General features: G+C 49.0%; 4 protein-coding genes across 15 annotated transcripts in view; 1 reads left to right on the top strand and 3 right to left on the bottom strand.

Annotated features, from left to right (window-relative positions):
• The window catches only part of SEMA7A (semaphorin 7A (John Milton Hagen blood group)), a 34,443-nt gene extending 32,792 nt beyond the window's left edge, over positions 1–1,651 (bottom strand). The window contains exon 1 of one of the 2 annotated variants that reach the window (XM_052807227.1): positions 1,584–1,651. The gene's annotated coding sequence lies outside the window, so the exon portion shown is untranslated. Of the gene's footprint in view, positions 1–215; positions 362–1,583 lie in introns of those variants that run through there. The other variant, XM_052807226.1, reaches the window with a different exon arrangement.
• On the bottom strand, positions 225–11,867 carry UBL7 (ubiquitin like 7). Of its 6 annotated transcripts, XR_008238159.1 has the most exons (13): positions 11,554–11,810; positions 11,175–11,404; positions 10,517–10,636; positions 9,774–9,856; positions 9,571–9,655; positions 8,828–8,885; positions 8,152–8,285; positions 7,636–7,685; positions 6,776–6,943; positions 6,418–6,540; positions 5,880–6,043; positions 1,584–1,645; positions 225–372 (listed from the first exon to the last, which is right to left on the bottom strand). XR_008238159.1 is itself a non-coding variant. In XM_052807233.1 (12 exons), the coding sequence occupies exons 2-11, from the start codon at positions 11,356–11,358 to the stop codon at positions 5,906–5,908; spliced, it is 1,143 nt and encodes a 380-aa protein (XP_052663193.1). In that variant the 5' UTR covers positions 11,359–11,404; positions 11,554–11,810; the 3' UTR covers positions 2,570–2,657; positions 5,880–5,905. The 6 variants fall into 6 exon arrangements, 5 of the variants coding, with proteins under 5 accessions (XP_052663193.1, XP_052663192.1, XP_052663189.1 ...); XM_052807233.1 differs by lacking the exons at positions 225–372; positions 1,584–1,645 and adding an exon at positions 2,570–2,657; XM_052807232.1 differs by lacking the exons at positions 225–372; positions 1,584–1,645 and adding an exon at positions 5,454–5,756.
• Positions 11,868–12,292: 425 nt separating this feature from the next.
• On the bottom strand, positions 12,293–14,441 carry LOC128151171 (actin, cytoplasmic type 5). The gene is made up of 2 exons (XM_052808319.1): positions 14,383–14,441; positions 12,293–13,796 (listed from the first exon to the last, which is right to left on the bottom strand). The coding sequence occupies exon 2, from the start codon at positions 13,783–13,785 to the stop codon at positions 12,655–12,657; it is 1,131 nt and encodes a 376-aa protein (XP_052664279.1). The 5' UTR covers positions 13,786–13,796; positions 14,383–14,441; the 3' UTR covers positions 12,293–12,654.
• Positions 14,442–14,740: 299 nt separating this feature from the next.
• ARID3B (AT-rich interaction domain 3B) overlaps positions 14,741–27,038 on the top strand; it is a 37,187-nt gene continuing 24,889 nt past the window's right edge. For 2 of the 6 annotated variants that reach the window (XM_052807741.1, XM_052807735.1), the window contains exons 1-3: positions 14,747–14,836; positions 15,246–15,453; positions 17,609–18,279. In XM_052807741.1, the coding sequence (XP_052663701.1) occupies positions 17,698–18,279 (582 nt within the window). In that variant the 5' untranslated portion in view covers positions 14,747–14,836; positions 15,246–15,453; positions 17,609–17,697. Of the gene's footprint in view, positions 14,837–15,245; positions 15,454–15,480; positions 16,145–16,191; positions 16,440–17,608; positions 18,280–27,038 lie in introns of those variants that run through there. The other 4 variants (XM_052807738.1, XM_052807736.1, XM_052807737.1 and 1 more) reach the window with 4 other exon arrangements.

The following is a 27,038-nucleotide window of genomic DNA, read 5'->3' as shown; positions in this document are numbered from 1 at the left end:
TTTCTTCCTGCCTGCTATCTGCCCTTCCTTGTGCAGGCTTCATGCCTGTCACCTGCTTCCTGGTTGTTATGTGTCCAGATCACTCCCACACAGCTCATTTGGGAAAGCAATTGCAGGAAGCCATAAGCAACCAGGTCACAGACTTTTGGGAGAGGAGGAAAAGAATAAAAAAAAAAAAAATGAGGTGGAGGAAAAATAAAGGGACATGAACTCACTTGACCAGACACCAGTTGGCAGGATCCATTGGATGATTAAATTATGTATAACTGAGGATCCATTGGGATCAAAGCATTTAATGGCAGGGAGCTAGACCTCAAAAAGGAATCCTGCAGAGACAGGATGGTCAGCAGTCCTTCCCTTCCCTGGAACAGGCTGTATGCAAACAAACCAATTAACAGAAAGGTAAACAGTTTGGAGTCTGCTCTGCAGGATGTCAGGGCAGCATGCTGGGGGATTACAGAGCTCTCCTGTCATTAGCAACCCTTTCTGCTTTAGCAAGATTAAGTGACTACTTAACTACTGTTAACTACTAACACCCATATGTAGCTCGAAAAGTCCCTAAACCTCAGATGACTGGATGCTGGAAAATCTACTGGAGATGGATCTTCCTCTACTCACCCTGTTCTTAAGTTTTTCTGCAGCATCTGTCATTGGCCATTGCAGGAAGACAGGGGATGCTGGCTCTGATCCTACATAAGCTGTTTCATGCTTTTATCACCCCTGGAGTGGAACTCCACAGCTCTCCAGCTTCTCCCTCAAACTCAACAGCTAAACTAACGCAGCCTGCTGAACAAGTGGACCATGCTCTTAAATCAGCAAGGTATTTATTTCAGTGGTAGGGAAAAAAAAGTCTCAGAGTGATTTTTGGACAACCATTCTGTGTGCTGGCAGCCTGGAACACCCAGAAGTCAGCTAGAAAGACTGTGTGGTCAGAAATGCTCCCCAAAATCCCTGGTCTCACCTTCAGAGCATTGGGGGGGGGGGGGGGGGGGTTGGGGTTTTTTTCAAAGTTTCCAGGCTCAGTTCAAGAGGACTAGAGTCAGGAAGCTTCACATTCAAAGCCAGTGGCTCAGCCATTGTCTTGACTTCAAAAGATATATCAGAGGATGTTTATCTTCTTCCCTCTGAGCTCTCCTTTTGCTTACCATACTCTTAAACTCAAGCATCCTTGTAAGGCAGAACTAGAACTACATACACTACTATAAATCAAAGGATTATTCATAAACATTGTGATTTATGAATATTAGAATACAATAAACATAGAACAAAATACTAGGAAATAGAAAAATCTTCATGGTGTGACATCTTCAGTACATTTCTGCCTTCACCAAGTTAAATAGAGTCAGTTGCCTTAAATCCGCACTGTTTTATTGTGCTGTTCTCCAGTTAGCTTCACATGGACTCTTTGCTGTGCAACGCACAGTTCCTTAAAAGGATGCTTTGATGACTAAAGTCACAGAGCTCCCCTTTCGCTACTTCTAAAGAAAAGTGTTGGTTCATGCTAGGAAAGAGACTAAGTCCCACAGGACACAGGCTGCTAGAAAGCTACACGGTATCACCTGCCCTGATCTGTGGGCTCTCACCTTATTCCTGATCAGTTGTCCCAGCATCAGTAAAACTCTTTCCTCCTTCCTCAAAAGTTTGCCTGAGAAAGAGGAAGACCAAGATGTCATTATTGCCAAGGAAAGCCCATCAGGTCCCACTGCCCCCTCTTCCCTTTGTCCTTGCACTAGCCCGGCCCCCTCGGTGAGAACATTCACCTCGCTGAACCAGCACAAAGCTAACTTAAGAAGAAAAACTAAAAATGATTATATGTTTCCTGACAATTTGGCATTCCCCGCAAGGACAAAGCTGAAAGCAGCCAGGAAAGCACCGAGTCCTTTGCAAAGAAAGCAAGCCAATGGGCAAGGGCTCTGCCAGACAAGTTCCCTGCTGCTGTTCACGACGTGGATGTATCCTGCCAGGCTGCCAAAGCTTACTCCTGCCCTAGCAAATCCTGAGGGAGACACTCAGCTGCTGCATCCTGGAGCACTGGAGAAAGTCACCTTCACCAATATTCTGAATTAATGTGCCAGAGATGAGCTGGTGGCCAAGGTACATAGCCCCACACTGTGCTGGGGAAAAGAGAATGATGCTCCCCCAGCTCAGTACAGATGCCTGATGACCGGGGCACTGCGATGGTTAGTCCTCTGGCTCCTGCACATTTGTTTGTGGATGGAGCTGGGCAAAACAGCAACACTGGTTTAAGGTGCTCTGCTGCCTTGCCCAGATGGGGAATTGGTTCCTGTGCCAGGGTTCTGCAAGCAGAGGACACTCAGAGCCTCTGTCTGGCTGGGGAAGCAAGGAAGAAACATTTATTCTGAAATACTGGAGACATGTGGGAGGATGAGGGGAAATCTCTCCAACACTAGTCATTTGAAGTCAGAAATCAAGGCTGATGAGCTTGAAACTTTGGCAGTTTATGTTCTGATCCAACAAACCACCCAAGCATGCCCAGACCAGAGAGACTGTGTCTGCACATAAACAATTAATACCTCAAACACCATCTGCTCCTGGGATAGATCTTGCTGGTTGTATTCACTTCACACATGGGAAGGCTCCAGCATCATTGTGAAAGCAGAGGAAGATGGAGGTGGGCAGTCACACAGGCTGAGGTACTGCAAAAGCCATCAGGGACATGAAGCCCGGGAGATTCTGCTCTGTCTCCATTTCACCCTTTTGTTGGAAAATTACCCCCCTCAACACCGCTCTGCTCCTTATGGAGACAGTCAGCTCAGGACTGTCTTAGGTAGAAAGAGACAAGGCAGAAATGGCAAAAAAGCCATCAAGGTGGCCAAAGTAGAAAAGCAGAGCCCATATGGTGAAAAGCCTAGATCCTAGCCAAACTGCCAACCCCTGCAGGTGTCCATAATGCACCAGCATTGACAGTCAAGCACCAGAACAAATAACAAGACTACCAAAACCAAAACAGGAGTACAAACAACTGCTACCATTACTACTGAAAACACCTGCTGCGGGCAGGATACAGATAAGCCAAGACCCAACAGCCAAAGCTGGTGCAAGCGGAGGTGAAGGTTGTCAGGGCAGTGGCACCAAGGGTGGACCACAAGGAACAGGCAGGCAGGGGACAGCGCATCACAATTTGCTCCCAAAGAGCAGAATCTGTTGTGTTCAGCCACTGGCAAGTTAGTGCCTGGACTTAGCTGCTTTCTCAGCAAGCAATGGATACCAGCACCTCCCAGAGTCATTCCAGCTTTGTTCCAATACCTCTCTCAGGATATAGGCTCCTCCAATGACTGTAGAAGTCAGGACAACTGGCTCAGACGAGACCTCATGCTACATCCCCATAAGCCACATTTAGGCTGCTAACCCCAGGCAAAGGGCCTCTCCAAACAAGCATGTGCCTCCTGCAGCCTCCCCCTGGCCAGTATCTCCCCCTTGGCAGAGGCTGTGCTGGCTGAGCTTTCTCTGCACAGAGGTGGCTGCCAGCATCGCTTTCATCTCAAGGCAGAAGGCACTCGGCCATTAGAGCAGGTGGGAAGGCAGTGCTCACCTGGCTGCTGCAGAGCCAGTTCTGAGGATCTCTGAACTTCCACTCTCCTACAAGAGCTCCTGCATCAAAGTTTCCCTTCCTCCTCCTCCTCCATCACCAGCCCTGCAGGTGCCAGGCAGAGCCTCTCTTCCCATCCCTGCGTCTCTAAATTTGCCTGGTTGCTGAGCACATCTATTCTAGGCAGCCAAAGGCAGGCGAGATGAGGGAAGTGAAGCGCATGCATCAGTCGCGTCGTGAACAACATCGGTGCCAAGTTCTTCTCTGCTATAGCCAGTTCAGACAGAGAATGTGTCTGATGTGGTACTCCAAGCCAAGTAACACAATTTGTGAAAAAAATCAGAAAAAAGTTCTTTCCATACAAAGCATCCAGGCAATTCTCAGTTATATGGGGACACAGGGAGAAGCAGAAATAGCCATTATAACAGAAAAAACTACTTAGTACAAAATGTGGGTCAAACTGATCAAATCATAAGAGCAAGGTCAGGACAGAAAAGAAATACCACTTTGGGACACCAATAACCCCAAGCTGGCCTAAGCTGAGAATTGACATGGTACAGAAAAGCAAACCAGTCGCCCTGGTCCCACAGCAAGTCCTGCTAGCCCTGAGCAGGTCTGAGAAGGCCTGCAAATGCTTTCCAGCTTTGGGCAGCAGCATCTGCGATACAGCTAATCCTCAGTTAGCCTGGGAGGATTGAGGGCTGAGAGCAGGGCTTGTCTCCACAGTGGGGAAGGGAGGGAGGGAGGATGTTGTGCATATGCTAGCCACTCCCTCAGCAAAGCAAGGGGCGAAGGCACCAGGGATGGGAACAAGTTAATCGGTTTTCATACATGTATAATCATAGCCATCGTCTGGACTGGGTTTCCAAAGTGGGTAATGAGGGCAGTAACCTGGAAGGGTGTATCTAGTCAGGAAAGCCAGTTATGTCCATCACATCTTATCTCCTACGTATTGAAAAATAAAAACTGTCCCTCCCTCCTGAGAGACTTAATCCTCTAGACAGGATTAAAGTCTATCAGTCAATGGGCTACCCTGGAGAGAACAATCCAGCATTTGCTGGGCGATAGCTGAGATCGTATCAGCAAGCAATCGTAGGGCTTGGAGAGGAATTAGAGGGGAGCACAGGCAGCCTGAAGGTACGAAAGCATTTTCTGCTTTTAGCTTCCTAAGTAACGCATGGTGGCATTTCAGGCAGAGCAGCTCCCATTTTCATGCCTTGTTAATCTCAAGGGTACAATCAGACTGAAGCCAAGCCCAGCTCTGATTCTGGCTTCTCTCAGCTCCCACTGACTGTAATTAGAGGCAAATGCCTTTGATTGCGGCTCAGGTCTTAGGCACCTCAAACATGGCACCCAGGATTTCTAGAAGACACTTAAGAAAACACTGACCAACAGGGTAACCTGTGTCAGAGGCAAGGCATTTCTCCTGCCAAGTCATTCGGCAGCACCTCACACTCTTCAGCAATTCCCTCACGCCTTGTACTTGTCATTTTTTTTTACTGTCACCCTGTGGTGGCCATGTACCTGCACCTGTACCCTTGCTCTTGTCAGTTTGCAGGACTCTACCAGCCTTACCCAGCACAACTGAGAACAAATCGGTTTCTGCTAAGAAAGAGACACGATGCTTCTCTGCAGCACCTTCTTGGAGAACACCTGTAGCACAAATAGTTCTTTTGTATTGGCCTAACTCATGGCAGGATGGCTATGCAGGTCAGCTACACCCCGAACACTGCTCTCCTAACAAGTAACAGCTTTGCTCTGCAAGAGGAGTGCCCTCTGCTGAAATAACAACAGTCCTACAACAGGCAAAGCATTTTCTCCAGTTTGCTTCATGCAATGAGCACATTGCCTCACAGATCTGGAACATAACCCAGGACAGATCACAATCCAAACAACAGGCAAGTGAATATAGTCCATTTAATACAGTTAAACACAGAGGGACCACAACAGCAAAACACGATAGACTGAGGCATGTCAGGTGGGCAGGAATGAAAGAACAGGCAGGAAAACGTGTTGACGGATCTAAGACTGCGGAACCATAGGTGCCACATCTCTCCAACACAGAGCCACCTCTTTCTCCGTGCTGGACAAAGTTCTGAGGTCTTGTCTCTGGTGGCCAGAAGGAGGAGATTGGAGAGAGGTATCTGGATCTGGAGGAGCTGCCCTCAGCATGGTTAGTGCTCTCAAACAGGAGCACACTGCCCACCTGCAAGGAAAGGAGCAGCCACCCCAACTGCTCCATGCTGGAAAGAGGAACCCCAGTGCAGAGAAGAGTTTCAGGGCCAAGTCCCAGACCAAGGAATGTCACAGCTGCCTCAGTGCAACTCACCAGTCCAGCCTCTCCTGCCCAAAAAGCTAGGGAGCCCCACCAGCAAAGATGAGCTCCAGGGCAGCCTGAATGTCCCCTCCAGTGGCCTGCAGGGCTCGGAGACTTAGCTCATCATCGTGTATGCCCATGTCTCGCAGCTGCTGAAGCTGTGGTTGCCACTGGCTCTACAGACAGGAAACAAAGGCAGCTAAGGGTAGGTGCAAGACTCCAAGCAGAAACTAAACAGCCTTCTCCACAGCCCACTCTTCCACACTGCATTCTCCCACTTCTCTCTACCTCACAAGTGCAATGCCAAGTGTGCAAACAGATCTGGAAAGCTCAAAGTCTTGCTGCAAACTCCCCAAATCCACCAGTCCACCCTCCCAGTACTTTTGCTTAGGTCTATCACGCCTCCTGCAAGAAGCGCTTCTCCGGTGATGTCCCTTTCAGCTTAATGTGCTGCCACAGGAGGCAACTGGAAGAACCGCCTCCACCCTGCAACACTCAATGCGGTACGGGGCTTTCACAGGCTCCTGAAGGAAAAGGCTGTGACACTGACCTGCAGGCTGGGCTGCCCTGAGGCCTGCAGGGCATGCTGCAAGGCCTGGCTGAAGAGGTCATTGGTGATGGGTGTTCCTGACTGGACACTGGATGACATTGGGGAGGTCCCGGAGGAGTGACCCTAGGAGGAAACAAGTTGTACATGGATCAGGAGAACACTTGTCACAGGAACCAGAGCCAGCACAGAGCAACGCCTGCTGCACCCCACCATCATGCCTCCTTGAGCCTGTATGGAGAACTCAGCCATAAGAAAATAAAGCAGCAAGGGCCCCCAGACCTGAGTGGGGCTTGCACTTGGTCAAGCACTGGTTTTACAGCCCAGGAGGATCTCCCTAGCTGCTGCACTGCCATTGTACCTGGGTGCCAGGGGTGGGTGTGTGGGAGCTGCTCTCTGGGGTGCTTGCCAGTGCCAGCGCGGTCGCCAGCTCGCTCTGCGTGATCGGCCGGGGTCCAGCAGCCCCAGCATAGCCAAGGGAAGCTGGGCGGGAACCAGAAGTGCTGCTGGATGGTGTAGATCTTGTGCTCTGCATGGAGGAAAAAAAAAAACCAACAAAAAAACACCCCCTCCTCTGATGCTGGTGTCCATGTCCCAGTAAAATCTGGCTCATGTGCTCATTCCCAGGGATCCCTTTCCTACAATACTTAAACCTCACAAGTGGAGAACTTTTAAAAAATAAACATGACAGAATGGGATGTGCTTTTTTCCACAAACTCAGCTATTACAAAACTGCAGAAGATGTTAATGTACCATCCATCAGCTTAAAGACAAAGCATTATTAGCCTGTAACAAAACAGTTAGCTGTTGACAGGCACTTTTTCAGCCTAAACACGTAATTTCTCTTACAAAATACTTTGTCCTTTGGAGAGGAAAACCTTCTTACATCACAGAAGAAGGGCAGGAACCAACACTCCCATGCTTCTCAGCCATGCTTATCTGTGCACAACTGTCTCTGCATCAATTTAGCTATGAAGGTGTTTACTCTCAGGACAAGTGCAGTTCCAAGTAGTGCTTCTGCATTCTTCTGTTGTGACCCTACCTCAGCACTCAAGAAAATACTAACATGAACAGCATCCAAGCACGCCACAATCAATATGTTTGTCTCCACAATACCCCTAGGACCAGAACAGCTCGTGCCGCTCATGAGACGGGAAAAGAGAAAACTTAAACCCATATTGTAAGTCCCAAACTGCCATTCCACCTGACATGGCCACTTACCTGGTGGAAGTCATCTTCATCATCAGAGAGACCTTCAAACAGAAAGCCACCTGCCAACAGAAAAGAGAATCAAGAGATGTGGAAAACGGGGTGCTGGTCGGAATTAGGCACCAGATGAGAATCCCGTGGAGTCCTTGGCCATGCAGCCAGGCTCAGCCCCAGCTGTCCTAACGCACTGGTTAGGACAGAGGCCGCAGGACCAACAAGTTCACATGCAGCACGTCAGTGGAAGACAGGTCAGGCCCATCATTTGCACAAAACAGAGGCCACAGCACTCTGCTATCAACAGTCATTATACACACTTGGTTGGGAGAGGCCCTGAGGCCAAAGTGGCCCAGATGAGTCTCACACAGTGCAGAATCTCTCAAACCACAGTGCATGTTTCTAGCTCAGGAATCCAAACCTCTTTTCCTTCCAGCCTGGGGATGACTCTGTCAGTACAGCACAAATTTGTCTGTAAATCCCACAGTGCATCATTTCTGCAGGTTCCCCACTCATCTGTGTGGCTGAATGTACCTGGCATGTCCCGGTAGGAGCCGGAGGACATGCCTCGGGAGGACGTCTCTGGGGCTGGGAGAGGGGTGCTGCCAGCCACTGAGTGCAGAACAAGGACAATGGCATTCACAAGCGCAGGGTGAGCTGGGATTAGCCTGGAGAGAAAGAGCAGAAGGATGAATACTGTACACAGGGAAACTAAGACATCAGCAGCTCAATACTGACAAAGAACTTACGGCATAGCCATCCCCACTGGCTGCACCAACACCACTGCCTTTGGCTGTCCAGAAACACACACCTCCCCACATTGCTCCACACAGCTGAAGAAGCTGGAGCTCCTTCTTGATCCCATGTTGACCTTCCCACGGTAAACATCTCCCATATGCTCTCAGGGGAGCAACTCTCTGCTGTGGGCAACCAGATCCAGGTTTGAACCCACTATCTGGAGGCAACGATGGCCCTGTCTCTCACTAGATATCCTTTGTTTTAATCCAACAGTGGAGGCAGATGTGTATCAAAGTATCAGCTCCCTCTTTCCTGCTGCTGAGGAGGAAGTGTCCTATCCTGAGTCTCTGGCCTGGTGTACCTGTACTGGCAGGCAGGAGCAGAACTCCCTCTCCCACCCAGAGAGAAGCAGTCTATACAACAGTGCAACAAAGGCATTGCTTAGTCACTGCACCAGCTTACGTGAACTTACGTGTCCAGCATGTTGGGGTCTGCAAACACTGAAAAGAGATCCTTGTCCTGTAGGACTCCTGGGAGGGATCAGGAAACATGACAAGTAAGAGACAGGATACAAGAAACAGGAGCTACTCAAACAAGAGTCATGGGAAAAAACAGAAGAATAAATTGTTTTTCAGGAACTGAGTCACTAGCAGACACCATAAATACTCTATTATTGTTCTCTCTGAAGCCTTTTACGTCTTCCTGGAGAGACTCTCGATCACAGCCACACACCCAAGGGATGGGGCTTTCCCAGCAGATCCCACAGGCTGTGCTCCAGCACAGACAGCTCCACCTTAAGGGCAGGATCAAATCTGGCACCCAGCTCACTCCAGCCCAGCTGTGACTGCATCCCATATTCCACCTGCCTCACAGCAATGTGCCAAAAAGGCTAGTAGCATCCCGGGCCAGAACAAGCAAGCTAGATTTAATGAACATTTTTGTAACACTTTGCAGCAGGGTGAAAGCATCCATCCCCACTGCTCTCCTCTGGGCTCCATGTTGCCTAATCCTTTCAAAGCCAGCATCCATCCCCAAACATTACCAACGGAGGACAGCTCTGACCCCTAAGCAGGGACCGACTTTTATGCTCCACAAAGGGACTGACAAGGCACTTTCTCTAGAGAAAGGGAACTCTCCCGTCCCTGTGTCAGGAATTAAACACAGACTATATTTATCTGGCTTTCCTCAGATCCTCTGGATCACATCTGGACTCACCCAAAGCAACAGGGTCGCTGCTGAGGCCGGGAGTAGCTACAATGATCTGATCCAGCGACTCCTTGTTCCCCAGCATTTTGAAGACCTGTCGGAGAAATTAGAGAACAGCGGCATCGCACAACAAGGCTCCGCCATGGGAGTCTCTTCGCAAAGAGGGGACAGACAAAAGACACCCAGACAGCACAGTATGAAGCCCCACTCACTGCGTCTCTGTAGGCAGGACTGCTGTGCAGGGCAGTGTGAAGGACCCGGAACTCCCGTACTGCTGCCACCTTATCCACAGGCTCTGAGGGAGGAAAAACAACAGAACAAAATGTGGTTCTCCCTCTGTCAGCTTTAATAGCCATTCTGCATGCCACTGGGACTCCCATGCTGCAGTAGCAGTAGTGATTCTTTAATGCCCCTGGATTCAGCTAACTCAGAGAAGAAGGGCACAGACTAATGATTGTGAATGTCTCAGTACAGTTACCACAGCATAACAAATAACTGCACTCTCAGCTTCCAGATATAGATGTATCCTCCTACACCTACAAAAGGAGCTGTATTAAAGTAACAACTCTAAACCAACCCATCTTATTCTACAGTCAGACAGACTAGGAATGCACACAAGCCTGCTCATCCCTCAAGCTGAGTAACTAGTCACTTTGTTCCTGGTTCTCTGGCAACACCCTAAAATTGGTCACAGTCAATTAAGGAAAGGATACTCGCTCTCCACATTACGTAGCTCATTCCTTAACTCTTCCATCAGTGAGAAAACATAACACTCATTTACTGCTGTTAGAGGTGGAGAGTTCCCACACAAACATATCAGTCAATTCCTCCTCCAAACCTCACATCAGCCTCCCAGAAACAAATCACAAGAGAAGCTGTTCCTCAGTCACAAAAGCCCCACACCAAACACATCCCGAGGAGATCCAAGCAGTAACCCACACTGTCTCTGCCTCACCTGGCTTCTGATCAGGCTCAGGCCAGGACTTGCGCAGGACATGAACAGTGGAGCCAGACTGGATACCATAAAAATCAAGCGTCTGGTCATCCCTCAGCTTACGGCCACAGTAGATCAGATCTAGGAGAGAGAAACATCTAAAGATAAACAGCTATGGCACACTCGGAAAGGGCCTGGGGTCTTTAAGCGAGGACTGCCTGGGGGTTATTGCTCCACATGTGCAGCTGCTTCACCTGGTCAGCAGCACAGGGACTCCATAACACGGGGAAATTATGGAGCTGAGATTCAGGGAGGACATTGTGGAGCCGAGACTCACAGAATGTGACTTTGCCACCTCCTTTAGAGGAGCTGACCTCTTTCTCAGTTCTCATAAGAGATCTCACAAGGACACATTGGTATTAGCAAGTCAAAAGGTTTCTTAACAAGGGCACTGATGCTGCAGGAGCACTGTGATCCCAAGCAAACGAGAACAAACCATCCAAATCATGAGGTCCCAAGACCACTACGGCACAGCAGAGTCTCTGGAGTGTGCTTTGAGCCCCCACGCCGTGCTATCTGGTTGTGCCAAGTCTTCCCACCAGCCCAACACCACTAACAGAAGGAGGAAGACGGTGGCCCCAAGCGGTAGGACTTTGACACAACCCACGCAGGCACCTACCGATGAGCTCAGGGTCTGGGACGGACTCCTGCAGCTTGCCGGTGATGAGCTGCTTGAGGTACGAGATGCTGCATCCACCGAGCGGGCATTCTCCCAGCTCTGTCTCCGGCAAACGTAAGATGGATTTGGGAGCCAGCGGCTGATCCGCCAGCTTCACCGCGATGTGCCACTCCGGCAGGGACATTTCAGCCTTCTCACTGAACCTAAGCCAACCTAAGACCCGCAAAGCTCTGGAAAGGGAGGAAAACCAGTCGAAGTGAGACTCTCCGTTAACCAGACAAACACCTTATAGATTCACAGGCCTCACCCTTGCTGGGAAGCACACAGAAAATTAACAGGAGGCCTGACCAACACACAGCAGTGTTTTTTAGGCTCCTACCTCAGTCTTAAGCCGTGTCTGAAGCTACAGGGAAGGCAGAAACACCCCTGCTAGCCTCAACACTCAACCGAGGAAGAAGAGAAGCCAAGAGCAAGGCCCAGCCCTGTTCTCCTGGCGGGTACACCCTCCACCGGGCCACCCTCCACCCCCCGAAAGCTCCGTTTCCCGGCACAGAGACGGTGGAGTAGAGGGGGCATGCGGGGCAAGACGCCCGTGGCGATTCAGCGATGGGTCCCAGCAGTGCCAGACCCCCCCAGACCCCCGACCGCCCCTCAGCTCCGCTCTACCCGCATCCCCGGGGCGCGCCGGAAGCGGAAGTGCTGCGCGGCTGCGCGCTGCACCCTGGGAAACGGAGTCCCGCCAGCGGGAGGCGGTGCGTACCGCTGGGCGACTCCGCGGTAGAGAACGTGTGCCAAGGCACCAACTTTTTTCCGACAAGAAGAGCCGTTCGCGTTCTAAAAAAAGCCCAGTTACCATGAAAGTACAAGGCGGCGGCGAGAGCCACATACCGGTCAAGCCTTCCTCCCTGACAGCTCTTAAAATGGGTCTGCACCACGCACGGCAGCTTTAAATGGTGCCCCGACGCTGTTTGTACAGCATTTACCCCAAATTTTGTTTCCTAAGCTTTAAGCAGGCAGCTAGAAGGCAGGTTCGGGTCCAAAAACCCACGTATTGCCCGGTAATTCTTTGTAGCCAGGAGATCCAGAGCCCACCCTGAAAGGAAGCAAAATAACCCCTCACAGTTTTTAAGCCTAAGAAGTTTATTTGTTTTCCTACAAAGGAGCCAGCCGTGACAAACCGCAAGGTGACAAGTCTAACTTTAGTGTCATCCTACCCGTGTTACACAGGAAAAGTGAACAACCCTCCACCTACTTCCAAACCCCAGAGAGCCACGAGGAAGAAGAGCAGCTAGCCAGCCACGGGAGAACTACAGCCTAACAGGCCATTAATATGCACGTGTCACTACTCAGTACCTCGACATAACTAGTTAAGAGATAAAATAAGTAACAGTCGAAAAATTCTGGTCCAACGTGGAAGGAGGAGGTTGCCCCAGCACACGTCCCAGCGAGGACGGCCCTCAGGTGACTGCCAGCAGTCCCTCTAGAAGCACTTGCGATGGACGATGGAGGGGCCGGACTCATCATACTCCTGCTTGCTGATCCACATCTGCTGGAAGGTGGAGAGAGATGCCAGGATGGAGCCGCCGATCCAGACGGAGTATTTACGCTCCGGCGGGGCGATAATCTTGATCTTCATGGTGCTGGGTGCCAGGGCCGTGATTTCCTTCTGCATCCTGTCAGCGATGCCGGGGTACATGGTGGTACCCCCTGACAGCACGGTGTTGGCATACAGGTCCTTCCTGATGTCCACGTCGCACTTCATGATGGAGTTGAAGGTGGTCTCGTGGATGCCGCAGGACTCCATGCCCAGGAAGGAGGGCTGGAATATGGCCTCGGGGCATCGGAAACGCTCGTTCCCGATGGTGATCACCTGCCCGTCGGGCAGCTCGTAGCTCTTCTCCAGGGAGGAGGACGAGGCCGCCGTGGCCATCTCCTGCTCAAAGTCCAGTGCAACGTAGCAGAGCTTCTCCTTGATGTCCCGCACAATCTCTCTCTCAGCCGTGGTGGTGAAGCTGTAGCCCCGCTCGGTGAGGATCTTCATGAGGTAGTCGGTCAGGTCGCGGCCAGCCAAGTCTAGACGCAGGATAGCGTGGGGCAGCGCGTAGCCTTCATAGATGGGCACGGTGTGGGTGACGCCATCCCCAGAGTCCATGACAATGCCGGTGGTGCGGCCGGAGGCATAGAGGGACAGCACAGCCTGGATGGCTACATACATAGCTGGGGTGTTGAAGGTCTCAAACATGATCTGGGTCATCTTCTCCCGGTTGGCCTTTGGGTTTAGGGGGGCCTCAGTGAGCAGGACGGGGTGCTCCTCTGGGGCAACGCGCAGCTCATTGTAGAAGGTGTGGTGCCAGATCTTCTCCATGTCATCCCAGTTGGTGACGATGCCATGCTCAATGGGGTACTTCAGGGTGAGGATGCCCCTCTTGCTCTGGGCCTCGTCCCCCACATAGCTGTCCTTCTGCCCCATGCCCACCATGACACCCTGATGCCGGGGACGTCCCACAATGGAGGGAAACACAGCACGGGGGGCATCGTCCCCTGCAAAGCCTGCCTTGCACATGCCAGAGCCATTGTCCACCACGAGGGCAGCGATCTCCTCATCCACCATGCTGACCAGGCCTGAGGTAAGTAGGAACATGGAAGTGTCAGAGTCCCTCCTCAGAGGGAACACAGCAGGAACAGCAAGGAGCCCTGACACTCGCCCCCATGTGCTATGGGCCCTAGAGGATTTAATGCACTAGGGAGCCCCAACAGCAGTGCCGAGGGATCTAAGGCAAGAGGGGATATGGAGGAATCCTGAAAGTTTGCCCCAACAGAGCCCTCAGGGCCTAAGTGGAGAAGAGGTACCAGGCAGACATAACGTCTATTTATTTCCCCCAAAACACACGCATATATAGAGAAAAAGGAAGACAAGCACAGACCCTTCCCACTCCCTCCCCAGGGACCTGGGGTAGACCAATAGGTACCAAGCAGCAGGGACCCCCAACACAGACACTTCCCCCCCCCCCCCCCCCCCCCCCCAAATACACCTTTACCACAGACCTGAGGGAAACAAAAGCCCCAACACACAAAAAACCCCTTTCCCTCCCGGGGCCCGAATGGACAGTGAGGACCCCCAGAAGACCCGAAAGGACGGAGAAGAAAAGCCGGGGGGGGGGGGGGGGGGGGGGGGGTGGAGGCCGGCAACCGCCGCCTCAGCCCTCACCTGCGCGCGCTCCCTCAGCCCTCCTCAGCCACTGCCAGGCCCGCCCCCCGGCGCGCGCCCTTTTCTAGCCCGCCCCGCCCCCCCCCCGCGCGAACCAGCCGCTCGCTTCGCTATTTAATTGGCTCCCGGCCCAGCCCCGCCCCCTTTTCCTCCTCCCCCTTTTCAAGCTGTTTCCGGGTGCGGGGGGGAGGGCTGTCGCTGTTCGCTTCTTCCGTTGCCGTGGGGCCGTACCCGGAAGTAAGGCGGGCGCTTCCGTTGCTGCGGTACCGCCTCCGCCGCCCCCGTTTCCGGCCTGAGCCGAGGAGGGGCGGTGTGGGGTTGTGTGTGGTGTGCGGGGGGGGGGGGTGGGGGGGGAAAAGGAAAAAGGAAAGGAAAGGAAAGAGGTTGCGCTGCGGGCGGAGCCGAGGCGGCCGCGCACGGGCTGGCAGTGACCCGCTCCCGGGGCCCGCGGGAGGTAACGGCCCCGGTGGGGGGGGGACTGAGGAAAAGGGGGGGGGGAGTGAGGAGGGAGGGGGCGCTACCGGGGAAATGGCGGCGGGGGGGCCGCGGGGTTGTGGTTCCTGGGGCCAGGCCTGTACCGGGGGCCGGTACCGAAGCGTGGAGGGGTTGGGTTGGAGCTCACCGGCTTCTTTGGGCCGGTTTTTGGGGGGGGGGGGGCCGGGTACAGCCGCCCTTCCGCGGGTAGGTTCCCTTGGCGGGGGGCGGGGGGATGGTGTAGTGGTGGTTATGGGAGGTCTCCGGTAAAACCGGGGGCGGAGTGGGGGGGGACGACGACGTTGTTAATGGAGTTGTTTACCACCCCGGGAGACCTCTCCCTTCCTCGGGGCCGGGAGGCTGCTCATCTCACCCTTTAACTCTTTCAGGTGGTTTCCGCTTGGAGAAACCTCTTTCCAAGCGCTGCTGGCACAGAGGCAGGCGTTTTCCTAATTACACTAGATAAAAATTCAAATCAAGGGGTTTCTTTAATTAAAGGGCTCTCCCAGGGATTAAAAGGCGCACAAAGGCTGGTGCGTGAGGACCTGAAGGTTGAACTGAATCCTTTCGCTGCCTGGGTTGGGAGAGACGCAAAAAGTAAGCAAATATCCATGCTGAGGGGTAAAATGGATGTTAAAACCTGGAACGGTTTAATGTTATTAATTAGTCTAGTTGCAGTTGTGATCTTAAACTCTGTCCCGATATTGTGACTTAATCATTTGCTGTGAGCAATGCGTCCCCTCCTTGACTTAAAACTCGCCGTAAAGTTGGCTGTGCCTCTCCACAATAACATCGATACTTGCTGAGGGCGTGTTCACCGTATCCAAAATTCATCTTTTTGGAGGCTCGCGAGGTTTGAGCTGGGCTCTGGTGAAAACCCTCGGCAGCCGCGTATAAATCCAGCCGAAACCTGCCACACGCTATTGTACCTGAACGCCAGGAAATACGCGGGTGCCGCATACCAGGGTGTTGCTGCACCTGAGGTGTGTTTGCTCGGCTTGTTAACCGAGTATCAGGTCATTTATTATCGTTAATGTACCCGAGGCGTGTATTAACTGCACGCCCTGCTGAATGTCCCCCAGGCAGGAGAGGTGACACCTCACCCGTGCCTCAGGTGCAACAATATACAGCAAGGTGTGGGCTGTAGGTTCTCTAGCCTGGTTTATGGTTGCTGTTGCAACACCGGCACCAGTTCATTGTTGCTTTACCAGAGGAGGGTGTGTGTGGAGCTTGGCCAGATGGTGTATTGTGCCTGCCGAAGGAGTCTAAGACTCTTTTCAGCTGCCAGGTAATGCATTATTGCTCCTGACATTCAAACCACTAATCCACTTTATATTGTTTCATTTGCAAGCTGAAGCTATGCTGCTGCCTGCTAGATAAAAATGCAAATGTACCGGCCAGGCTTTTCATTTTGGTGATGGGCTGTTATTTAGCACAGGGAAGAGTTTGCAGAGGAGAAATTAGTTGGGCATCGTAGCTCGAGGGCGCTCTGCATGAGACACGCGTCTGACCACCTTAGAGGAAGACTTGGAGTTCTGCTAAGGATGCTCAGAGTTGTCTTTCGCTTTTAAAACTGGTGTCTGGTAGGTTATTTGTTGTTTTAGAACAGAACTGTGTCTGTTTTGAAAATGTGTGTTAGCAAAATAGTCTCTTTTTTCAAGTATGTGGCTTGAATAGCACAGTGCTGGTTGTAAACAGGGTGGTGGGAGGTGGCCAGGAGACTCTGTAGCTTGTTTGTAGTTGGCCTTTCCTTTGTTTCTCCAAGCCGACTGTATTTTGATATCAATGAACCTTGAAGGGCAGCAAGCGAGACCTGTTTAAGCATCTTTTTACATAAAAAAAAAAGCTGAGAAGGACCATCTTTGTCAACAGGTCCAGTTTGTGACACAAAGTCCAAAATACACATGCTTATTTTAATGGTTGCGGATTACAGGCGTAGTCGTCTTTCTAGGATTTACTCTAGATCAGAGCAGTATTTCTGACTGCAGTCTCTTCTGTTGGTCTTTGCTCAAGAGGAGGCTAGTGCTGGCTCAGCATGGGCTTGCTGCAGGTCAAAATGGAGAGCTAGGAAAGGCTGTCCTTCGGCTGGGAAAATCGAAGGGAGGCCACGGCTGGGGCTTGAGATGCACTGGGAACCAGAGGCAGGAGTTGCTTGGTGCTCAGCGGTCTGTTTCAGGCTACAGTGGTCTTTGCTCTGCTCTTGTCTCGCTCTCCTGGGGAAAAATAATGGCTGAATATAGGGTTTTTTTTAAGGCAGACATATAAAGTGTAAAGAATTTAGTAATGTAAGGAAAAGAATTTAGAGGTAACTGGTGTGTGATAAATTCCTGCCCATTTTTTAATAGAAATATGGTCAAGCTTATCACCCTGACTATCTCCTTTTAAGGTAGTATTTTCAGAACCACCAAACCCTAGATGTTAAACCTAACATTTCAAAAGTAATTATTTAGGAAATGTGGAAGGATTCTGACAGAAAAATGAACTGTTGGGACCGTGGACAAAGGCATTTCAGATGCTGTCTTTGGGGTATACGAAACTGACGTTATAGCGAATGTGTTCAGCTTGAAAATACAATTAAACAGTCTGAAAATTGAATGCAAGTTTGAGCCTGAGGCTGTTAAACATGAAGCTGATTGTTTCACGGTCTCCTGCACAGGAAAGAGTATTGGCTTTGCACTCTATTTATCCTCTTCCTGGGGAAAAGATGAAAGCATTTTATATTCATACGGACAAATATTTGTCTATCTTTCAGATTCTGCCAGTCTCCCAAGGTCGGGGCTTGAACCCTGCCAGATAAAGTCAAAAACGCCCCCCTCTTTTCCCAGCCATGCAAACTGCGGGATGAAGCTGGAAGCTGTGGTCGAGCAGCTGCAGAAGCAGCAGCAGAAGCAGCAAACGCCTCTGCAGATGGATTCCAGGGAGAGACAACAGAGGCAGATGAGAGAAGCCCAGCTGCTCTACACTCAGCAGCTGGCTGTGCAGCAGGCTGTCCTAGCAGCCACATCTGGCAGGGCTTCGGGCGGCTCTGCTGTTGGTCCCTTGGCCAGAGGCCCACCTGCAGCCGGAGCTACGCGGGCTTTTGATCAGAGCAGCATGAATTCGGAGCCAGAAGAGGAGGAGGAAGAAGATGAGGAAGAGGAGGAGGAGGAGGAGGAGGAAGAAGGGGGTTTGGAAGGTGGAGATCTTGAGGATGGTGCTAATGTGACTGGGAAAGAAACCTGCTCTGCTCTGAAATATTTTCATGCTCCCAAAGTTGCCCATCACAACCAAAGAGTGGCCTCTACCTCTAATCCTCTTCCGGCTTCAGGGCACCAGCGGGGACAACAGGGCAAAGAAGAACAGGGTAAAGACACTACTAAGCAACCGTATTCCGGTTCCCCGTCTGGACGCCAGAACTGGCGGTTGGACGAGCAGCTCAAACAGGTCAGTGTTAACATTACTTCCTTCTGAATAAGAATGACCATATTGAGTCAGACTGAGGATTTCTTTAGCCCAGTGTCCTGTTACCAGCACTGGCTGTTTGCAAGTGCTTTGGAAAGAGTGTGAGAACCGGGCGCGTGCAGAGCAATGCTTCCCTGGTGTACACTTTCAGGTTTATCCTTTTATAAAGAGATTTCACAAGAGCTTGATGTGCTTTACAGATACAGATTTCCAGCTAATGATATAGAAACCCCAACCTGTCAGAACCTTTGTGGGGAGGTAGAGGTTTGATCTTTGGCTCGGTTATCTTCTATCTCACTGCTGCTGTGCCATTCAGAATGGAACAGGCTGGTGTTATATTTATTTTTGGTGCAGACACTTGCCTGCTAATGTCTCACTCAAGTTATTTCACGTGAGACATCTATAACGCCTTTGTGTAAGATCTCTGGGATGCTGCAACTGGGGCTGGATTTCTGGTTGGTGGTCCGGGCAGGCAGCAAAGAGTGCGCGTCCTGCCACTGATCCTGTGAGTAAGCAGAGCCACTTTGTATTTCACGTGTGGGAAGGAAGGAGCTAACTTGCTCCTGCTTGGTTTTGGTAGGAGGTTAATTCTATGTCTGAATGAAGAATTACTAGTCCTTGTAGATAAATGCCAGAGGATCAAGATTTCTGTTCTTTGTTGTAAGTGGGTATTTCAGTTAATGTAGCACTTGTGTGCTCTTTTGTTACAGACCTAACTCAAGCAGACTTTCAGAGAGGTTTTACAGCATTTATGTGCATTGAAATTGAGCCAAAGGATGGCTTGGTTTAAATAAAGAAAAAAAGCTGGACTTAATTGTCCTTTTCTACAGATGTTAGCCTGAGTGCGAAAAGGGTTAGGTTTTGCTTCAGATAGTTCTTTGGGGTAAGAAACCTTGTATGGGCAAAAACAGAGCTGGTTTTTCTTTCCCTCCTGCAAACCCTGTGAAGTAAAAAAGCTGGAGCTGCTTTGTGGTGGCTGGTGAACCAGAGGTGTTTGAAGGTTTGCTGTGGATGCTCAGAGCAGGCTCTCCTCTTAGCTGTTGGTCGCATGCATAAGATGATTTGTTTTATGCTGTCACAGGCAGCAGGTCGAGGAGGAACTGCTAAAGCTCAGCAAGCTTTTATTTCTTTTCCCATTCCATTTAGTGTGGCCTGTAGGCTCCTGCCCAGCTGCTCCTGCAAAACTGTATCAATTTGGTGTTTCTTCACCAAGGCTTGTGGGAGGAACTCCTCTAAATTGCCAGGTGAATGGCATTTGTACTATTGGTGGTATAAAGCATGCTAGCAAAGCAGCCCTGGTGTATGGGATGCAGCAGGCAACCAGTTGCTGCTGTGTCTTCTCTGTGCTTGCCTCTCAAGAGGGATTGGGCTGAAAAAAAGAGTTACTCAAGCTGCTGTAGGGAAATGAAGTGGGTATGTCGCTCAGGGGACAGTCACTAGAGAATTTGCTTCAGAATTTACTGGATTGGGAGTGACTGGCAAAAACTTCCTCTTTCAGTTCTCTGGGTGGAGAATAGTAGGCAGGACTCTGGTGTTAGGGGGTTCACTTTCTGAAAAAAACACCAATAAACTTAGCATTAGTCTTTAGCTGTTTTTATTTCTAGCTCGGCTGGTGCTAATAAGCATGTCATTGTGCTTCTTTCCAATACTTGCTTATCTTATGAGAGTCCTGTGAATCTTAATTAATAGGCTTGATTCCTAGGTCATTTGCCCTGTTCTGGGAAGACAAATGACCTTAAGTGTGCCAGATCTGGTCTTAGCTGATGTGGAATAGCAAAAAAAACCAAAAAAACAAAACAAAACCTAAAACTGTTTTACAGTTGGCATACTGTGCACTAATACTTATCCAGTTACTTTGGCCCACTTCAGCAGTAATCAAGTCTTTTGGTAGTAGGTTGCAGCTTTGATTTCAGGCCAACTTATTCTGGAAGCCAAAGTGCACAAAGCTTCACCAGGAAGCAAAACTAAAAGAAAAACTCTCTTGCTCCTGTGTTAATCTGTTTCACTGCTGGGGAGGCGGACAGTACAGCAGTAAAGAAAGGAATTAGAGGAATTCATGGACATCAAGTTAAGGAATGGATTATAAAGAAATATCAGGGATGTGCTGTGCTACAACAGTTCTGGATGGTGGGAAAGTATGGCAGAAAGTATGGCAGGTTCCCATGTTGTCCCGAAATACTGTCTCCTGGTACTGTCATTGAAGATGGAGTACTGGGCTAGATGGTCTGCCCCAGCAAGGCATGGCTTATATTTGTAGTTCATGCTGGTGAATGATGTTATTAAGGTGCTATGGCGTGCTCAAAAGGCCATGTTGAAGTGCCCAATATTAGTGATGCTGGTGCAGTATATTCACCTTGTGTAGGGTAAATATTGCAGATCAGCTTGTTTGCATTCACCAGTGGAGTCTGCATACCAGGGAGTAAAAATTTAACTGCACTATACCAGTTCAGAGCTGGTGAGCAGGGGGCTGCGTGGAGGTAGGAATAAACCGGGTGGGCAGACAAGAAGAATTGTTAGCTGGCATGATTGCAAAGGGGGAGAAATGTGTGAGCAACTGTGGACTGTCCACGTAATTCTGTATGCTAAATGGTAGCACACTGCCCCAGTGTGAGCCTGGCTTGAAATCTTTCATTTCAAAGGCATACTTTAAAGATACTGGGCTTTTTTGTCTGTCTTTGTCTAAAATGGTTGTGTTAGGCAGAAAAACCAGGATCAAATGCAGAAGTGCCTGCATTCTCCAGTTTGTTTTCGAAATGATTCTTGAACTTGTCTTTTTTTTTTTAGCGTCTGTTCAGATGTGGAGGCTAATAACCAGTTAGTATACACTGCTCCCAGCTAGCTCTGCTCTGGGAGTATTTGTGGTATGCATAATGGCTGTTGCTTGCGGAAGAGGGGGGAAAAAAGTCACTTCGATTTCTTCTTTCAAGTGTGGATTGTTCTTCTGAAAGTGATGCCCTTGGGAGAAAAATGTATCTTGAAAGTGTAAGGCTAAGATTGCCTGGAAGGTATGTGGCATGAAGATGGCAGAAAGATGGAAGCTACCAGCAAGATGAAGCCCCATTCTGTTCGGTCCCGGACAGCCAAGTAAATAATTGTAGAACAAGCTGGCAGACAAAAGAGCTGGCTCAGCTTATGACACAGGGGCGGTGGGAATCCTGTCAGCACAAAACAACAAGGGAGTGGAGTTGCTTGTCGGGGAGTTGCAGTCCCGAAAGAAGAGCCGGGGGGGTGGTGGTGTGTGTGTGTGTGCTCAGCTCGCTCGCTCCTCGGACTTGCTCGAATCCCCTGCAAATCCATCACGGCTCCGACAGCTGTAGGCTCCCGCAGCCGCCCTCAAAAAGGGCGTTGTGGGCTGCCTGTCTCTGAAGAAAAATGAGTTTTTAATTCCTCGGGTGAAAATGTTGCTTTTAGCAGATGGTTGGGTGTGGGTCCTCATCCCGTGGGTTCTCGCATTGCTTGGTGATGTCTCTGGTTACCAGGGAGAGCCGTGTAGGAAAGGCAGGACCACAGCCGCAGTCTTGGTGGTGCTGCTTACTCCTTCTCCACTCAAGGCTGGCATGCAGCACTAGCATGAGCAATTTAGTCAGGCTGTTACTACAGCACGCACGTTAGTACGTGCATTCCTTTGTGGAATGTAAAAATAAATCCAAGGTTTTCAGGCATCAGCTGATACTTAATGCCTTCTTAAATGCAGCAAGGTAAGTCTCCATAAAGCAGCTGTCTGACTTTCAGAGAGTGGTTTGTGGTCTGGTTTTTGGGGATGTCTCATGTTAGATTCTCAGAAATCACGAGTCACTCCTGAAAATCCTGACCTAAACTTTTAAAAAGGTCATGGTGTTTATTAAAGTAAGTCAGCTTAAAATAATTACTTCGCTTTTGCTCTAGGGTCTAGGAATGAGTGGCTGAGATTCCATAACCTTAAGTATGTGCCTCAAGTGGTGTGTGTATTGAGGTATTGCTCAGGAGATACTCATTAATCCAGAGGGGGTGAAGGTCCCAGGAATAAAAAAGTTGCATTTCACATGGTGCGTTTTTTGCCTCCTAGTTATTTCAGATATCCAGGGCCCAATCCAAAGGTTGGATTTTTCATTCCTTATGTGGGTCACTGGGTATTTTTCTTTTTATGATGTAGTGGGAGGAGAATACTTCATTAATAGCTATGATGTTAGATATTTGGTTTCTTTTTTACCGAAAGCTGTTTTCCCAAAGAACAGATTTTAATTCTTAAACTGCCAATTGCTGCTTCTCTTTGAAATTTATGGTTTAGGTTTGTTTTGGTGAAGTCTTCATGCCTGTGACAGTCTGCTTCTGCTGTAGCACCTAACTTGGTGGTCATACTGATCTGTAACTTAAAGTGCAGCATCAGTGGTTGGAGCAACAAAATCACCTTTTTGTTTAATATACCAAATAATGTATGGGAGAGGAGAACCAAGAAGCTGCTTGTGATAATGACTGTAGGCAGCAGCCTACAAACAACTTGTATTAGACATCAGAGAATTCCCCCAGATCTTCATCTCAAGAGGCGATTCCACAGGCTTCATCAAGGCTATGTTATATTGCAGCGACTGTGCTATATCTGGAGGCAGAGCAAAGGAGCAGAGCGAGGAGCTCATTTATATCCCGGGGAAGATACATCTCATTTTAGGACTTGTTCAGGTGCTAAATTTATCTTTAGAAATAGTTGCAGCTTGTCTCCTTTGGTGCCAATTTATAGAAATTCTAGCTAACACTGGAGACAGTAGGTGGAAAGAGCTCAAATGTGTTGTATTCTTAACGCTTCTGTTTTTCTCACTTCAGGGTAAATCTGAGACTCTCTCATGTGGCAGTGAGAACTTCTCTTCCCACAGCCATACAGCACTGAACAAATCTTCTTGTCACTTACATTTTAGTTAATTCCTGTGAGTATTTGTGAATAGGAGTCATTCACAAAGAGCCCAACTTTTCCTTAAGGATAAGGAAGCAGATTCCTGTTTTGCAAAGAATTGTGTTGGTGCTGCAGTCACTAGGTCATGGGAGCCCATAAAAGAAACTTAATAAAAAAAGGTAATTAATCTGTTAACTTCAGTCCATTCTTATTCTTTCCTTCCCCATCCTCCCTGCCATTCCTGAAATCACTAAAATGTTTTCAAAACCTGCCTTTGAAGCTTGTAGATATTGAATTGAGCTCTGTTATTAGTAAGATTGGGAAGGGTTTATTCCAATTTCAGCAGAGCTTTACCAGGCAGCTTGTGCATGCAATAATTATAACTTGGTTCTCCATGCTTGAGAACTTGCAGCTCAGGGCAGTACTCCTGATCTTATCAGCGTTTTGTAGTACAACAGTTTTCTTTATAATAGCATCTGTTTCACTTCCTAAGGCTTAACTCTACCCACAAAAGGAATTTCTGTGGATTCTCTGATAATCCTGAAATTGCTGCCCCTGTACCTTTTCATTGACTCGGTGCTTTCAGTTAACCCATGGGGTAGGGGAGGGGCTTTCTTTTTCATTGCAACATTTAGCCTTGTCCCTCAGTGGATATTTCAGCAGATTTCTGGCCTAAAACCTCTGTCAAAACTGCAGGTCTGCAGTAAGGAGGTGCAGAATGATCTGAGTTTCGTGCCAGAAGTTTTCTTTTTTTCTTTTACATATTAAAGCTTTAGTTGGCTTTCTCCAGTTCAGAGTTTGCCATTTGAGTACAACTTTGTAGTCTGGTAAAACCTCATCGGGCTTTAGCTGAGCCCCTCTCAAGCAGCAGTATGAAACTGGGGTGGGGGAGAAGGCAGTGACCTGGAAAAGGAGCATTTCCAATTTCTCATCAATGTCCCTGTTTGCACACTAACTGCAATTTGTGCAGGCAAAACTGGAGGAGAAGATGAGATGCTGTTCTGTTTGCCTTAATACTTCACTGTTTTTTTATTAAGCACAGAATTTTGATTAGTTCTCTAGTCTCTGGGAGGGACAGACATGTGAGATGGTAATATTTGAGAGGTGGGTGTCCTGCAGGGAGGGGTTGAGGCTGCTTATTTGTAAGGTTTTTGTCCTCAAAAGAATGGGCTGGATGAAGCACGAAAGTGTTTGTCATCTCCTTTTCTCTCTGCTTGGCAACTCAGGGTTAACTCTGGCTCTTGAATGTGGGATTGGAAACCAAAATTGCTCTGGACATCTGAGCTTCCCTCTAATAAGATATTCCAGGTGGTTAGGGAGTAATCCTAAAATAGCTCCAGATGTAATTGCTTCTGAAGCCAGGCCCACAGCCTCTTGGGGAGGGGGCGGTCTGGGGGGGCTCTGATGACACCCCTGAGGTGTCTGCAGCACAGGGGAGGCTCCCTGGCTCTGCCAGCAGCTCGTGAAGGTGGCCAGCCCTTCCCAACACCTTTGCCTTCCCACTCAGGCTTTGCATCGGGGGCTCAAGCACTGCCAGTGCCACTTCTGCCACCTTTTTCTGCAAGAAACCAGATAAATTCTTGCCCATGGTAATGCAAGGGCTGTTTGTCAAACATCAGCAAATTCCCTTGATACAAATGGGTGGAGGGAGAGGCAGGACTCTCCCCAGAGAATGACCTGCCTCTCTGAACAGTGTTTTTTCCTTCCTGCTACTATTGCCTGACTTATACAAAGGTCTTTTAATGACTTGTGAGGATATATTGATTTCTCAGGTTCCTGCTGTTCATACGGAGGAGGGCTTCTCAGCATAGGGTAGCTTTGTTTTCCTAGGAGAAATGGAAAGGAAGCTTGATACCAAAGCTCCTGCTGAGCTCTCTTGCTGTGCAAAATGTAGTTTATTCTGCATATGGAGCACCTCTTGCCTCGGTAGCTTCGTGGGCCTCTTTACTGATTTACCTGTTCCAGTTGTGCTTGAGTCTCTGTTCTGACCGCTGCCAATATTTGGTATCTTTGGTTGTAGCCTTGGCACAAACCCAAAGGTTTTGGTGAGCAGAATAGTCCCTCAAGATCAAAGCTGAGGCCTGGGAAAGTGCCTGTCGGTGCTTGTACTCTGTTCTCTGAATAAATAAGGCTTTATTCCCCAGCTGCTGAGCTGACATTTCATGCTAGCCTGAGACTTTGCTAACTCTGCTACCCAAAACAAACCTGTGCTCTGTCCTCATGTCTCCGCAGCCCATGTGTTGTTTCAGTGCACCCTTGCTGATTTACATCGCGGCAGCTGCCGCTTGCACCGAGGTGGATGAGAAGCACTCTCCTTATCTCTTCTGATAGCTTAACATGGGGAGCGGTAACTGGCTTTAAACCTTTACAGCTATTGTGGGAGGAAATGCTAATACTGTCCACTGTCTCTCACCTTAGATCACTCTGTGTCATGCCAGGTGATATCCATCTCTGCCAATTTTCTGGACATATGGCAAAACACTGATGCCTTCAACTAGCTTTAAGCTCCTTTTCACTAGCGAGGTGTGGGGGATAATTACTTCTGTGCTCTCGAGCATCTCAGGATGTAGGTGTGGGAAGCAGGATGCATATATTCTGCTTATTCTCTGTATCAAGCCTTAATCTTGTCATTCTTTTCTAATTACCCTTTTTCTTCAAATAGAACAAGTAAAATAACTTCTAAAGAATCTTTAATCCCATGGAAAGTTCTGTTCCTGGAAATTTTACCAAGTTCAAACCCACTGGCAGTAGAGAATTGTCTCCTTTAAGCCCCCTTCTCTTTCCTGTCCTCAAATGTAGCGGAATAAGCTCTCAGCATGACCAAAGTTGCCTATGAAAGCAAGTGTTTTGCTTCTTGGAGCACCCAGTTTAACACCATGAGCAGTTTTGCCCTCTGGATTTATAACCAAATGCAAACTTGGGAAGAAAGCAGCTCAGCCCTCTACAAATCATCTTGCCTTGGAGTGTGTGAAGTTGAGGATGGGAAATAGCTGCTGCCTTCTGAAGAGACTGTCTCTTATTCTGACTGTTCACACAGGTTTGTTGATCTGAGTTAACAATCAGTGCAGCTTTAGGAGCAGCTGGATGTTACCGTAATTAGCAAAAAACCTATGGTTTTAATGTCTGCTAGGAAAGGACACCCAGATGAATCCTCCTGTGAACAAAACTGGTCTTCAGATCTCTTCCTAGAGAGGGCTGGGAATTGATCTGCTGTAATAAACAGCTGACATAACAGAAGTGGCAATAATCCCCCATTAAATATCTTTCAGTTGATGGGACTCACTGGATAATTGACTTTCCAGCAGGAATTACTGGCTCAAACTAAATCAGCAGGCATTAGGGCAGCTCACTGCAGTGTTTTTTAAAGGGGCAAATGTAGCTTTGCCTGGCCTTGACAAGAGCTATTCATCTTTCTAATTCAATGTATGTGTCACAACCAGATGACTCCAAGATTTCAGAGATTGGACCACCTCTCTAATTCACATGCTTTTTTTTTTTGCTTTTTTTTTTTTTGTGCTGAAACCTCTTGCTATCCTCAGTGCTTTTCTATCTGCATTAGGATGCTGTGTGTTTATCAGGACAGGGTAGTCCAAGCTACCTTGCCAGGTGGATTTGGCTGTTGTCTTTCCTTGAGTGCCTCTGGAGCACTTGCTAAACTGGAGGTTTATGAAGTTTATGGTTTAAAGACACTTGAACAGTTTTTCAGAATCAATCTTCTGGTCTTGGTCCTGCTGTACAGCCAGAGGCTGCCTCTGCTGGTTTCCAGCCCCAGTGATCATTTCAGAATGATGGTTTACCAAGTAGAATAGGCCTAACTAGAGTAATCCTTCTAATGCGTAAGAAGAATGAACCTTAATCCAGCAAAGCTGAGCTTTCC

Source organism: Harpia harpyja, chromosome 14 (assembly GCF_026419915.1).
Source record: "Harpia harpyja isolate bHarHar1 chromosome 14, bHarHar1 primary haplotype, whole genome shotgun sequence".
Taxonomy (NCBI): domain Eukaryota; kingdom Metazoa; phylum Chordata; class Aves; order Accipitriformes; family Accipitridae; genus Harpia; species Harpia harpyja.
This window is presented reverse-complemented; position numbering and strand designations above follow the sequence as displayed.

Bases quoted from the DNA above. Each gene is read 5' to 3' on its own strand.
- UBL7 (XM_052807229.1), bottom strand. From the start codon at position 11,358: ATGTCCCTGCCGGAGTGGCACATCGCGGTGAAGCTGGCGGATCAGCCG. The intron at 7,686-8,151 runs GTACATTCAGCC...TTCTGTTGGCAG, and splicing joins CTCCTACCGGGACATGCCAG to GTGGCTTTCTGTTTGAAGGT. The intron at 6,044-6,417 runs GTCAGTGTCACA...TCCTGTCTGTAG, and splicing joins CAGGGCAGCCCAGCCTGCAG to AGCCAGTGGCAACCACAGCT.
- LOC128151171 (XM_052808319.1), bottom strand. From the start codon at position 13,785: ATGGTGGATGAGGAGATCGCTGCCCTCGTGGTGGACAATGGCTCTGGC.